General features: G+C 42.1%; 1 protein-coding gene across 1 annotated transcript; it reads right to left on the reverse strand.

Annotated features, from left to right (window-relative positions):
• Nucleotides 1-7,294: 7,294 nt before the first annotated feature.
• LOC102714074 (wall-associated receptor kinase 5-like) lies at nt 7,295-10,040 on the reverse strand. Its single transcript, XM_040521351.1, has 3 exons — nt 9,122-10,040; nt 8,851-9,021; nt 7,295-8,770 (listed from the first exon to the last, which is right to left on the reverse strand). The coding sequence occupies exons 1-3, from the start codon at nt 10,038-10,040 to the stop codon at nt 7,563-7,565; spliced, it is 2,298 nt and encodes a 765-aa protein (XP_040377285.1). The 3' UTR covers nt 7,295-7,562.
• Between the last annotated feature and the right edge of the window lie 4,891 nt (nt 10,041-14,931).

Here is a 14,931-nt window from a genome sequence, read left to right on the forward strand (position 1 = left end):
CAAAAGGTTCATAGAGTAAAAATATTTTCCACCGAGGTTTAGTAATAAAATTATTTATTAAAAATGTTTTAAAAAATAAAAAAAATCTAGTGTAGGCTAGTGTCATTGCGGTGACGCTAGATGAAAGAACGTCGTTATATATATATATATATATATATATATATATATATATATATATATATATATATATATAGGGAAGAGAAAAATAATGCGTAAGGTTTATATATCTTTGTCTTATTTTATTAGTAAGAGAATTAATTCTAAAGTATTTGTCATGTCAGTTTTTTTAGGTCGGACTTATTACATTAATTCGAATACTCGAATATAAGTTTGGTACTGCAGTTTAAATTTAATTTGTTGTTTTTAATTTTATTTTCATAATAATTTGTGAATTTTTTGTAGTGACCGAAAATTAAGAGATTAATTGACAGAGGACGTGGACTTGTGCACAATATTAAGAAATGCTGAGTTGCTGACTACCGAGGTCCCTACGCGCATGCAAATTTTGATACATCAATTTTAAGCTTTCAACATCTGGGGTTGATTTAGGATTTTTTTTCATCATAATTTATTTTTTAACATTTAATTTTAGATAACTAAAAACAGATATATAAAAATTTTATTAATAAATTTTAAGCTTTCAACATTAAATCCGGAGTCGACTACCGGAGATGCTAATATACAAACCAATAATCACAAAGCGATTTTATTCCGGACAGAATTGAAGGAGAGAGGACGCCTGCGGCAGCAGCTTTGTAACAGTTTCTTGTAGTCATCTTGAGCTGTAGCGTTTCCTGACTGATGATCACTAACCTACGTGAGCATTAATTAATCCATCCATCCATCCCTTAATGCCTGCGCAGTCCGTGCCGACACATTCCTTGCCTTTTGACATGGACCTGATCTGTATAATTAAGCATGATTGGGAGAGCATATATAGACGCTGCAGAGATGAGTTTCAGTTATAGTTTCAGGTTCTAGTCTATGTTTCTAATTAAGCTGCATGCGTTATTTCCTACTGAAAGACCGAAGACGTAACATTTTTTTTTCTATCATAGATATATGCAATGGTATAGAAAACGAAATTAACTATACTAAAATATTTAAAATCTAGTACTTTAGAAAGTTGAACGTACGGTATCCCCAGTTTGCACGACGAGATTAGCTGCTGGATCTCGTATGATCATCAGCTAAGGGGTGTTTAGTTGGAGAAATAAAAATATTTGGTTGTCTCGTTAGATGTTTGATCGGATGTCAGAAGGGGTATTTGGACACGAATGAGAAAACGAATTTCACGACTCGCCTAAAAACCGAGAGACGGAACTTTTGAGGCTAATTAATCTGTCATTAGCATACGTGGGCTACTGTAGTATTTATTACTAATCATGGATTAATTAGGCTTAAAAAATTCATCTCACGATTTCTCACGTAACTTAATTAGTTTTTTGTTTCATGAATCTATGTTTGGTACGTCTAAAGACTTGATGTGTGTGTGTGTGGGGGGGGGGGGGGGGGGGGAATTTGGGAAGTAGAGAGGGCCTAAGAAGAAACCGGCGACATTCTGAAATCAAACAAAGACGCATTGATCGCTGGGCCAAACAGGAAAAAAAAAACAACGGAACCATGCAAATTAACATGCGTGACCGGGTGGACCAGTGGAATCCAGAAACCCCACAAAGACAACACACGCATCTCAGGATGAAGATCAATCACCAGGGATTCCATCCGACGACTGCATGCATCGATCAACAGTGACGGCAAAGCTAGCTAGCTAGAGGGAGTCCACAGGCAGGGCCGGCCGGCCCGCAACGGCAGACTTATCCGAAGTTCGACTGATGGAGCTCGATCACAAGCTAGGGCCAGGCCAGTTCTTGTCCTCGTGCTCTTCTCTAATCACAGCAGTGAACGCTGTGCCCGGCTCTTCACTATTTCTTTTAAGATTTATATATCTTTTGCGGATTTATTTTGAGTGCTAGAGATAAGTAGTGGTTCCTGGATGGACGGATATATTTTTCTCCTTTTTCGTTAACATGTTTTTCAAACTATTTTTATATTTTTTTAGATGTTTTCTAAAAAAATAAATTTAATTTTCACATTTGCAATAGTTAATACTTAATGAATCATGTGCTAATGTCTCACCTTATTTCGTGTGTCATAAAAAAATCCATTTAATTGAACCTTAACTGAAGAACTGTGCCCAAGTGTTTTCTGAAAGGCTCAGACTTGATCCGAAGCTCATGAGCTTTGTTAAGTCAAGCTCAAGCTTCTGACGAGCTTAAGTTATGTATGTTTTTTTTATTTTTTATTTGGTGAGAAAGTAGATTAAATATAAGTTAGTATATATTTAAATAATAAATCAATATGTGTTGGCATTATGTATTAATCTTAAGTCCTACTTACCTTTTTATTTAACATAATTGACTTAAAATTATGTTTTTTAGGAAATTATTGTAAAAATATACTTCACCGCGTACTCGAGTTGAACTTGCGAGAGCTGAGATTGTGTCGAAGAGCTCGAAGGTTTGATAGGCTTGATTTAAGCACTACTCAAGCTTGTGTCAAGCTCAAATATAGACCGGTTGGCTTGCTCGAGCTCGGCTCATTGGCAGCCATACACACTAGTCACTAGTAGTAATTTTTTTTATTTGACATCATTAACTTTTTTATTTACGTTTAATATCATTCGTCTTATTCAAATTTTTATACAAATATATAAAGTGTATTAAATAATAAATTAAATTATAGAAAATAATTAATAACTAAGAAATTTCTTCGATAAGATGAATTATCAAACATCGATAAAAAAATCAACGGTATCGGAAAAAAAAAGTTAAACGAAAAGTTGAGCGAGCAGTAGCCAGGAGCTAGGCCCAGGATCAGCGGCGGCGCGATCCAGTAGCCATCAGGCGGTATTCAGGTGAGGCCGACGAGCCATGCATCATTGGACCCCGGCCCACCCAGCTGCGAATCTGCGGTCCCTTTCGCCCTGCCGCGCGCGCGCGGTTGCAGTCGGAGCGGTGGGTGGGTGACTGCACTGCCGCTGTTGCAACAACGGCGCCGCGCGTCGGCATCGACCGGCCGCCTGCGCGCGGTTGGATGCACCTGAAACGAGTGATCGGCGGCGTCGCGCGAGGGACGAGTTCGCCGAGGTGTCTTTCTGCGGCGGCAGACTAGCTAACAGTACACCGGACAGGATAAGGGCCGGGGCAGGGCAGTGGATAGGGGCAGCGGCAACGACAAAGAACGCCAGGAACATGCGCGACGGACGACGATCGACACGACCCCGGCCCCTGCAGCAGGCACACCACGGATCGATGGACATCGCTGTTGCGTGCGTGTGCCACAGTGCATATGATCAGGGCTGCTGGCTGTAGCTGCAAGATAAGGGAGACACGACAGTTTCGTGTGCGAGAGCATGCATGTGCTGCCGTGTCGATCACCTTGCACCTTAAGAGCAGTTAGACGAGGATAAACATATTTTAAAGAGATAAGTGGGAGAGAAGAAAAATGAGTTACTAATTTATAGCCAAGTGCAACACGTGCTCCAAGACACATCTTGTGTATGACATACAGGACCTATTAATATTTTATAGACAACTATTGTATGAATTAGCTATTGTTCTAATTGGTAGGACACGCATGGCAGAAACCATCGCTCTGAGGGAAGATCTAACAGCTTGCCGCCGTTTTCGGCTTAGAAATAGACGCATATTGCGGACGGCTTGGCTATTCTCAGTACATGTTTTATTGGAGTATCATGCATATTAAATATGATATTATATCAGCAAAATTGCTGGCTTAATAGGATTATTAAATGAGAAAGTTTTATAAGATGAGAGAGGAGTCTTATCCTTTTAAAACTTACGTTGTTCGGTTACATAGTTTACAGTCTTGGTAGCTATAGCTATGTTATAAAACTATGCATTAAGACTGGCCTTATAACTCCGTGAGTCCGTGCAGCGTGTAATACTTTATTATACCTTCGAAATGTAGCGGCAGTTCATTAGCCGAGGGTGGATGGAAACCTGGATGACGAACTATCTCCACTGCTTTAAAAGCGTAGCCATCGGTATACTTAATATTCAGTCCTCCCCACATCACAAGTGGCGCACTGCATGCGTGCGCTCGTGAGCAAACTATTTCTTACAAAAAAGAAGAAAAAACAAATAATTGGTTAAAAAATATTTTCTACTATAGACTCATGTTCAAGAAGCATTCATTTTTCCTATGGACCCGTGTAGCTAGTTCATATATACTTATTATCCTGGTTACAATGCACAGATTGATATGTTATCAGTTGTAAAAATAATTTAAATATAATGTCTATATTGCCTATATCTGATTGGACTTTCCACTTAGCATGCCATATAGTACCTCCTTTCCTAAATGTTTGACGCCATTAACTTTTTTATACATGTTTGACCATTCGTTTTATTTAAAAATTTACATAATTAATTAATTATTTTTATATCATTTTATTTATTATGAAATATAATTTTATGCATATATATATATATCTTTACATATTTGATAAAAAAATTTGAATAAAACGAATAGTCAAACGTGTATAAAAAATCAACGGCGTCAAACATTTAGAGACGGAGGGAGTATTCATTTAGATTCTACAAAGCGAGTAATGACTATAACTATACAATCTAGCTAACAACAAAAAAAAAGATGATGGCGTGATATAATTTGGTTCAAATTAACAACCATATAATGCTAGGTGCAGTGCTAGCGGTGATATTGGGTCAAATACCCATTTGCTTTTTTTAAACCCAATTCAGCTCTTATATATTTTTGGCTCAAAATCTATAAAATTTCAGCTCACTCTTCTTTTAACCCAACCCTTTAGTTTTATAGGCCAAAATGTTACTAACTCCATCACATAATAATTTCATTTTTCGTTTTTCCGCGTACAACGTTTGACCATTTGTATTATTTGACAAATTTGTAAAAAAATTTAAAAAATAGTCATTTATGTATTATCCATGTTTTATCATTTAGTAAGAATAAAAATATTAATCGCAAAAAAATTTAAATAAGACGTTGAGTCAAAAAACATTGTATCAAAAAACTGAAAAATGATTTTATTTCAGGACGAGACAGTAATTCTATTACCACTCCTAAGTCGAGAGCATCTCTTCCTGCAAAATATGTCGTCCCAGGGCTATATCTCTTACCCAAGCAGAAGTGATATTGCTGAACCTTGAAGACAGGAAAGGCGATAACACCCTTTTAATGCTCGCAAATTCTTGTGTTGCGATTAAAAATTACTTTAAGTAAATTTTTAAACAAGATAATGGTCTAATATAAATATGAAAATCAACGGTGTTAAATAAAAAAAATACACGAAGCGATGAAGTGGAACAGAAGTCGTGGAAATAACAAGGTGCTTTCCACATAACTCAAAACATTCTCTAGCACAGAATACTTTCAAAGAACCAAAGTTGATTGGTTAAATGGAGCTGCCGAATTCACGTACTTAATGGCATGGTGGCACCCACTGCTAATACCCGAATTTGTCAGCTTTGCCAACAGGGCCGTTCCTGGGCCACACCAAGAGGGATGGTGGCCTAGTAGGGCCGATGTACCCAGCATGAAGAATGCGAATTAACCTATGATATTAGGCCCATCAGTCCACTAGAATAGTAGGAACAAAGGTATCATTTTTTCTATGTAAATTTTGGTACTTCTGGGTATCTTAGGTATTAGGAAGTATCAAAATTTTAGTACTTCTGCATGTAAAATTTGGTACCTCCTAATACCTTCCCGAGGACTGTAAAATTGTTCATCCACAGAAGTGAGCGGTCCTCCTTAAAGCAAGATTGAAGCTTGTGAGTAATATCGGTTCGTATATACAGCTAGACTCCAAATCTCGAATTGACTCGAACTTATCGTCTTTAATGAGTTTGAGTCATGTGCCGTTAACTTATGAGCTTAATAAACCAGATCACGAGCTGTTCGTTTAGCTCGTCAGTATATATTACTTATAGTTACATGTATACATCGAAACTATATGTGAGTTCTAATGTTTATTATAATTAATGACAGTATATGAATTAATGAGATATAGCTCGTTAACCAGCCTCGCAAGCTTAACAAGTGAGCCAAACTAAGCTTTTATTTGCTAAGATTAATAAGACAAACCAAGTTGGCTTGTTAAGATAACAAGCTCAAACAAATGTAGATGTCTCGTTATTCACTCTACTTGAGAGGGAGAGACAAGCCAATAAGTCTTGATAAGCCAGCTAGGGATCAATTCAAATCAATAGACCATGAGAGACAACTATAAGCCCATACAACACAAATTCCACCAACCGGACATCGGACAAGACCGACAATACTGAGCCACTAACAACCTTTCGTGTTCCCATGTGACATAGCTGCAAACTAGATTATGGTTTCTTCTTGTATGTTGTACTGATATAAGATTAATATTTGACGATACCAACTACAATCGATATGAATAGGAATATTATCTTCTCGTTGCTAATGTCTCACGTGTACCATGCTAGCTGGCCAAAACTTATATCCTCGAATACCTTAATTCGTATCTCTATTTCACTATGTGACGATATAGATGCATAATTTTTCTAGAATTTTTGGTGATATTTGTTAGCTAATGTGCATGGAAAGCTCGTGTCACATGATATGTTTCCGTAATTTCAGGCAAAGTTAAGTATGACTTATCGAAACCAAATATAAGAGAGCCTTTTTAGTATCCTTGAAAAAGTACTTCGAGCAATCAAATTTTTCAGTGTAAAATGTTTAGTGCCTTGAGGTATCATATATCTTAAGGTACCAAAATTTTGAACTAATTTATTTTACCTCAAGCTACATTTCATGATAAAAAAACCTAATATAATATAAGTGGCTAATCCATAGCTTGTAGATCATGAAATCTCTAGTGTGTTTTAATTTGTGCTAGAGAGAAGTTGTAGGTTTGTCCTGTAGGTGCTGTAGATCATTGGACAATTCTTTTGTTCTAAACACCCATACTTAAGTTTTTCTTATACGCAACGATGACAGCCTACTCTAATTTGCAGAGATTGCACATTCTCTCTCAATGCATTTCTAGCATACACGTACTCCCAGTTCCGTTTACAAAACCTGCGATCGTGCAGTAATCCGGATCTAAAGTACAGGAGGATAAGTTGTCTAAGAGCAAATCCAACTGCTTATACATATTTGATCATCTAAATAGCCATTTGGATGACCATCCAAAAAAGATTTCTCATCTATATCATATTGCACTCCAAGAGATCATCAATAATACATCATCCATATTTATTTGATTAATATTTTATAACCATCTACTGTTGATATTGCTCTTTTCCCTTGTCATTAGATGTCGAAATATAGATTGAGCAGAGAGAACATCTAAATTTAGATGACATCTCTCCAATTTGAATTACTACCTATTTTGGCATAATGAGATGCATGATTTATTGGAGTCTGGTTTTCTTTTCATATCACTATAGACGATGGGATCCTGAGCTGCTGGATTTGCTCTAATGGCTGAGAAAACACCGCAATTATCTATCCGCAAAAATGTGCCGTCAACGTGGTGATCGAATCCCTATGTACGCCGTATCGCTGAAACTAATGTTTCTCGTGCTGGTGCTAAGTTCGATCTGATCGGAGTCCATGCTCGGCGATCCACCGAGCAATGCCGCGAGCTCCTCGGAGTTGTGCTGCCCCCATGGGTGGTGCATCGACAGCTTCCTCAGCCTGTCGAGCTCTTCCGCGACCTCCCGCATCGTCGGCCTCTTCTCGCCGGAGATCTCCAGGCACTGCTTCGCCAGCTCGGCGACCTGCTCGAGCAGCTCCATGCCCTGCTCGTCCTTGGCCTGCGCGTCCAGGATGTCGCCGAGGCGGTTCTCCCCGACGGCCAGGAGGAACTGCGACGAGAGGTACTTCTCCTCCTCCAGCTCCTCCTCGAGGCTGAGCGCCTTGCGGCAGGTGAGGAGCTCGAGGAGGACGACGCCGAAGCTGTACACGTCGCTCTTGTCGGTGAGCCTGCACGTCCGCATGTACTCCGGGTCGAGGTAGCCGCAGGTGCCCTGCACGAAGGTGACGAACTGCGCCGCGTCCGTCGGCGCCAGCGTCGACGCCCCGAAGTCGGACACCTTCGCCGTGTAGTCCTCGTCGAGCAGTATGTTGGACGTCTTGACGTCGCCGTGGATGATGGGCGGCGACGCCCAGGAGTGCAGGTACGCGAGCGCCTCGGCAGTCTGGTGCGCGATCCTCATCCGCGCCGCGAACGGGATGCGCCGCGCCGGCGCCGCCCCGCCGCCGCCGCCGTGGATGAGCCTGTACAGCGTGCCGTTGGGGATGTACTTGTACACCAGCATGGGGACCTCCACCTCGAGGCAGCAGCCGTAGAGCTTGACGATGTTCCGGTGGTTGATCTGCGACAGGATCAGCATCTCCTTCCCGAACTCCTTCTTCTGCCGCTCGCTGGCCAGCCGGCACCGCTTGATGGCGACCACGGCGTTGTCCTTGGCGATGGTGCCCCTGTACACCGTCCCGTTCCCGCCCTTCCCGATCACGTTGCGCTCGTCGAACCTGTTCGTCGCCTGCTCCAGCTCCTCCTGGGTGAACACCGCGAAGGACAGCCCCTGCCTCGACTTCATCTCCTCGAACAGCGCCAGCCCCCCGTGCTGCCTGAAGTGCTCCCTCCTGATCTTGGCCAGCCTCCTCCTCTCGTGGATCATGTACACGCACGACGCCGTCACCATCAGTACCACAACACCTGTGCTGACCCCTGCGGCAAGCACAGTTCATCGGTTACTACTCGATCTGCCGCTAGAACCAATGGCGATCTTCCATGGATGCATTTTTTACCAATGGCGATCTTCCATCCGAGTTGGGATTTGTTGCCGCCGCACGTCCCGTTGTACGCGTTGCCCGTCGTCTTGTCGGGGCAGGCGCAGATGAACCCTCCGGCAGTGTTGACACAGGTGCCTGGAACAGAGCACGGGTACCTGAACCTTGTGTCGTCGCACTCGTTGACATCTGCGAGGGCAAGAAACCAAAGCGGCGCTCATGGATTTGGCGGCAATGGGCACGCCGGCCGGAGCAACTGGCGGGGGGTAGGAGGAGGAGAAGAGGTCACCTTGGCATCCGTCGAGGAGGTAGGGGTTGCCGTCGTAGCCGGCGGAGCAGTTGCAGAGGTAGCCGCGGCCACGGCCGTACTTGGAGTCGACGCACTCGCTGTTGGCGCTGACGCAGGCGTAGGCCGACGCGTCCCGCTGGGCCTCCGCGCACGTCTTGTTGCCGATGGCCCAGTCGAGCACCAGCGGCAGCTGGCCGCCGTTGGCCGTCATGAGCTCGTCGGAGGTGACGTACGCGGTGCGGAAGTCGAATGCCGAGGCCTCGACCAGCAGGGCGTAGCTGCACGGGCTGAAGCCGGCGATCCCGGAGGTGTTGAACTTCTCCTCGAAGGAGACCTGGTACCCGTTGAGGCCGCCGGGGATGGCCGTCTGGCAGCACCCGACGCCGGCGCAGGAGCCGTTCTCCAGCCGCCCCACGCCGGGGCACATGGCCATGCACCCCGTCATGTACCGCTCGGCGCCTGCGGTGTCGTTGAGCGAGAGGATGTAGGCGAGGGAGTTGCAGCCGACGACGGTGAACCGGTTCAGCGCGTCGTTGATGCGGAAGTTGGTGATGGACATGTCGTACCACCAGTTGTTCTGGCCGTTCATGGCCGCCGTGCTGGCGTTGTAGCACCACGGGTTGATGACGCTGTAGATGCGCAGCTGCCCGCGCCGCACCGACATGTCCACCACCTCGATCTGGTAGTTGTACAGCCGGAGCCGCCCGTCCGCGCTCCGGTTGCAGCTCAGCACGAACGTCCAGTCCCCCGTCTCGAGGTGGCACCCGCTGCCGACGCCGAACGGGTACGGGATCTCGATGTCGCCGCACCGCCGCAGGCACGCCTCGCTCGGCTGCATCGCCATCGCTGCCGCCGCCGCAGCCGCCGCCGGCGGCCGTCCAGGCACGGACAGCGCTAGCATGATCAGCGGAAGAAGCATTTTTTTGGTCGGTCTAGCTAGCGAGCTCGATCAACTCGGTGGTGCAATCTGCGATAATCAGGTACGTTGTTTATGTGGACTAATCGAGACTTATTATACTTTGGTGAAACCAAACGCCACCATTTTGAAGAGATCAAATGGCAAATATTCCCATTTGCGCGCGTGCAGCAAGGCCTGAAAACATGATACCGACGTGTGTGGAGAAGTTTTCAAAAGTGGCCGTACTCTGATGTGTTGTTAGGTCCCGCCACTTGGCTTATATTTATGCTTATGCTTATAATTCTAATTTAAATTTTTAACTTTAAATTTAAAATTCATTTTCGGTTTTTTTATTATAGGTTATTTTTCAGCCTTGTTTCTTGAATAACTAAAAACACAAATATAAAGATTTTATTTATAAATTATTTTTTATTTGTAAATATGTGGTTTGATTTTTTTTCCGCAAACACTTAAAAGATGACCCCATTAGCTGCTGATGCAGGTAGGTTGATCTTAAGGCTCAAGCCACAAGAGTGAGTGTCAAAAAGGATCGTTCTTGGTTTAGATATTGCTTCGTAGGTTTGTTCATTATCCATTTCCCCATTTGACGTATGAACAGAAGTGAGACATGTTATGTCCGAAAGATTCTTAAACATGACCAGCTAGTGCTGCCTAGGCCTGCTAATGGGTAAGATGAAAATGGATTAAATGAGTTTGATTTTAATTTGAATTATCTTTGATTGGATATAAATAAATTGTTACTTGAAATGATTTGGATTGGATTGGATTATAGAGACGGATGGATTGGTATGGACTGGGTTCGGTTACATGATTTTAGTTTTTAAATAGATTTAGCCCGTGGAGGGCAAAATGTATCCTTTAATTGGGTAGCTAATGGATAAGAGAATAGACATACATGGGACCCACATGTAGAAATTGATCAAAATTACACAAAGTTGCTCTTATACATAATAAATCATACCACCAAATTTCATTCAAATTTGATAAATATTTATAGCGTGAACACGAGTTTTAAAATTTTAGGTCCGAGTTTACACATACCAAATAGGCACATACATTCTATTAGAGTAGGTTGGATTTATTTTAACCAAATAGTTTGATGTGGATTGGACTAAAATTGAAGTTGAATTGGTTTGGATTTGATCCTAATGAAAAATAATTGGTGTGAGTTGATTTGGTAGACTACCTAGTAAAGAGATGGATTAGAGTGTATTTGGATTGGAATGAAATACATTGGAAGGCTTAGGCCTCGTTCGACCCCCTCTTAGTTAACTTAGCTCTCTCGTTTTCGCGCGCATGCTTCCCGAGCTGCTAAACAGTGTATTTTTTTAAAAAAATTTCTATAGGAAAGTTGTTTTAAAAAATCATATTAATCTATTTTATATTTTTTAATAATTAATAATTAATTAATCATGTACTAATATATTACTACGTTTTCGCACCGGGTAAGTTAACCTACCGGCACTCAAACTAACGTGGCCTTAGTGCTGCCTGCAGCTGCCGTGGTACTGTTGCATGAGTAAGGGTCAAGCCGTTTCGATCCCACCTATTTTGTGACCAGGCTAGTAAGGGTCAAGCCGTTTCGATCCCCAGAAATTTTTTCAATCACGGAACTAATACCAATAGATTAGATTTATTGTTTTGATACCGAATCGCACCAGATAGCTAGCCGCCACCAGATGCAGAAAAAAAATTCAGGCTGCTGATAAAAAGCGCTGCATAAATCGAAGTCAGCATCTAGGCTCTAAGCTTTACTATTCGGAGCTTGATTAGCTCTTACACCCAGTTGTCGGAGCTATGACCTAGCTTCGGTAATAGTTGTTGGGGGTGGAATTGGAACAGTTCCTCAGTCACAAAGGAAAGCAGGAAAATGATACAGATAACAGGTAATAGTAGCATCACTGCCTCTAGTGGCATGATGCATACATGTATTCAGGAATTGATTCATTTAACATACAAGTGCTCTGTTTTTAAGCTAAACTACCAACATGACCAAGATGAACAAGGACAGTGCACTAGCTTTACATAGCTGTAACTGTCGCAAAGCTTAGAAGTTTCTGAATTTGCGCGGTAAAAAACTAGGGAGATGAGTGCTTCTTCTGCATATAAAATACAGACATCCAACAAGTCCTACAGTTAGTTGGTTTTAATTTCTCGCAGCCAACCAACCAGAGAGGACAGGCAGTGTAAACCCTCAAACCCACGTGCCCATCGAAACCCAGGATGTCAAATCTAAAGGGTTTCTTTGATTCTTTCAGGCGAGAACGGAGTTCACACCCACCCTGCATGTCCCTGTCGTCTTTCTAAATTTTTTTTCCAAAAACATCATATTGAATTATTAAACACCTAAATAAAGTATTAAACATAGATGAACCAGAAAACTAATTACACAGTTATAAAAGAAATCTTGAGACCAATCTTTTAAGTCTAATTAGTCCATGATTAGTCATAAGTGCTACAGTAACCAACATGTGCTAATGACGGATTAATTAGGCTCAAAAGATTCGTCTTGCGATTTCTAGACTAGCTGTGAAATTCGTTTTTTTCATTCGTATCCGAAAACCCCTTTCGATATCCGATCAAACATTTGACGTGACGCTTCTCCCAAAAATTTTCTAAATCAGCTTGACAACGTACAATTTTACTTATCCTTTGTGCAAATGCCATCATAAATTATCAAGACCGTGCTGCCACGACAAACGAATTATCGTTAGCAACACACAGTATATTATCCGGCGAAGACAGCTTCTTGAGCAGGGATAGCAATGTTTCGTAGGCTGTGACGTTGTGTTGTATGTGTTAGTTTGTCGTACGATTAGATGAACAGCTTTGACATTGGAGCTGCAGTGTTCTGGATTTAGGTTAAAATTTTACCCCCTGCACTTTGACACGGGACTATGCAGGAGCTTAAAAAATTAACGATGCATTCATGATTCATCAAGGTTCTCTTTTATGTGAAATAGAGTGCAGACTATTATTGTTCAGTTTGCAACTCAGTAGATCTAGGTGATACATTCTTTTTGTCCCCAATGAACTTGTGGCATATCCATCACTGTTACTATGAACGTTTTGGAGAAAATCATCTTCGATGGTAGATCATTATCATCTTGTTTCAGAGTCTTATACGACATCTATTTGCACTCAGTGCTCCTTCTTAGACATGTTTACTTCCATTTTATCGATTTTGGATGTTGCGAATGTTTGACTGTGATACACAGTTCCAAGTCTACGAGCACCATGGAAACAAGAATACCACCAATCTACCATACTGACAGTGTAAATATTTCTTTCTAGGACTTCATTGTTACTCCATGTATGAGCTATATATTGTAGCTGTACTTTATCTTGTTCAGCTATTGTATTTCTCTGCGACCTTTTCTTCAAACAGACGGAGAATACCCTGATTCTGGAACAGGGAAACAGATTTGGCCATCAATTAAAATTATGACCATTAATAATATCAGCTCATAGCAAGCTTAGTAGAATAAAAATTGCAGCTCAAATCAAACTCGGTAGAATAAAATTGCAGTTATTGGTACCTTGCTTTATCAGTTAATCACCACATGATTTCCTAATAGGCTAATAGCACATGGCAATATACCATAGTTTCAGAACATGCGAAGACGCTGGAATGACCTCAAGCTCATTGATCATACGGGAGTTAATATGGTAGAAACGAGTGCGATTTGTAGATAGCATGGCGATTGACTGATAGAGATAAATAGCAAGGCAGGCAAGACTGTTTTTGTCTAGAGGAAAAGTTTCTTCTTCAGTACTTAGGGGCTGGCTTTTGGGTTGGCAGCAACCCGAATCTCTTCTTCAACAGGTATCTCTGCGGTGAGTACTTGTCATCTGGAGAGAAGCGAGCTGCAGCACAAATACAATGTTGGTAAGCCTTTTTTTTTTTTTTGCTCAAGAATACATGTAGAACATTCAGAAACACATGGCAGCAACTAAACAAAGAACACAAATTATTTCAATGGCGTATGCACATAAAGAGCTATGATATCTCTAATCTCCTATCTTTTAAGCAATACTGATAAAAAAAACATTCTAATGAGAAAATTGTCCATACAGGTATAAAAGAGATGTCATAAGGCTGAGCTAGCATCTTATAAACTACCTTATGCATTAAATGCTACTATGCTAGAGCTAGTCTTAAGCTTATACATACCATCTACAATGCCTTAGTGTTGGAAAATTCCCAGCAGACCAACACAAATTAGCCAGTGTTATTTTAAATAGCCTTTGATAACTTACGGCACATGAACCAAATAATATCCATGTATAAAATCTTCAAAAAGAAAAACAACTTTCATGCTTCAAACTCCATCCGGGTTTACAATTAGCCAACAACAAGATTGGCACACACAAACATCGAATGTTAAATCCTCATTTACAGTACAACAGCTTGAAAGTAAACACATCGGCACATAAACACAAATTATGACTCCACAGCTGACAGCAGAGGCAGAAATCAGAGTAAGAGACCGTACCTGGGTGAGCAGACTGCGTTGGCACACCGAGAGGAGATTCCTTCTGCAATACAAGAGCAAAAAGATAAGCCTCATTCAGCATGGATCAGCATTCCCAAATCATGCACTAATCAGTAACCACTAACCAACAAAACAAATAACCGCAAGGCGAAAGCCTATACGACCTTGGTGGTGTACACCTTGTCGCCCTTCTCGTTGATGTAGTACTGGAGATACATCTCGGACAGACGAGACGATAAGCCCTGAGAAATCCGTCGAGACGGGGAGCGAGGCCACTCCTGAGACTACCACACGCGGCGGCGGAGACCTTCGACGGCGGGGAAGGATCAGAAGAAGTGAAGTATTGGACCAACCGGAGAGGGATTCCGGGGTCCAGGCGGCGGCGGCGGCGTCCG

Source organism: Oryza brachyantha, chromosome 2, assembly GCF_000231095.2.
Source record: "Oryza brachyantha chromosome 2, ObraRS2, whole genome shotgun sequence".
NCBI classification, from domain to species: domain Eukaryota; kingdom Viridiplantae; phylum Streptophyta; class Magnoliopsida; order Poales; family Poaceae; genus Oryza; species Oryza brachyantha.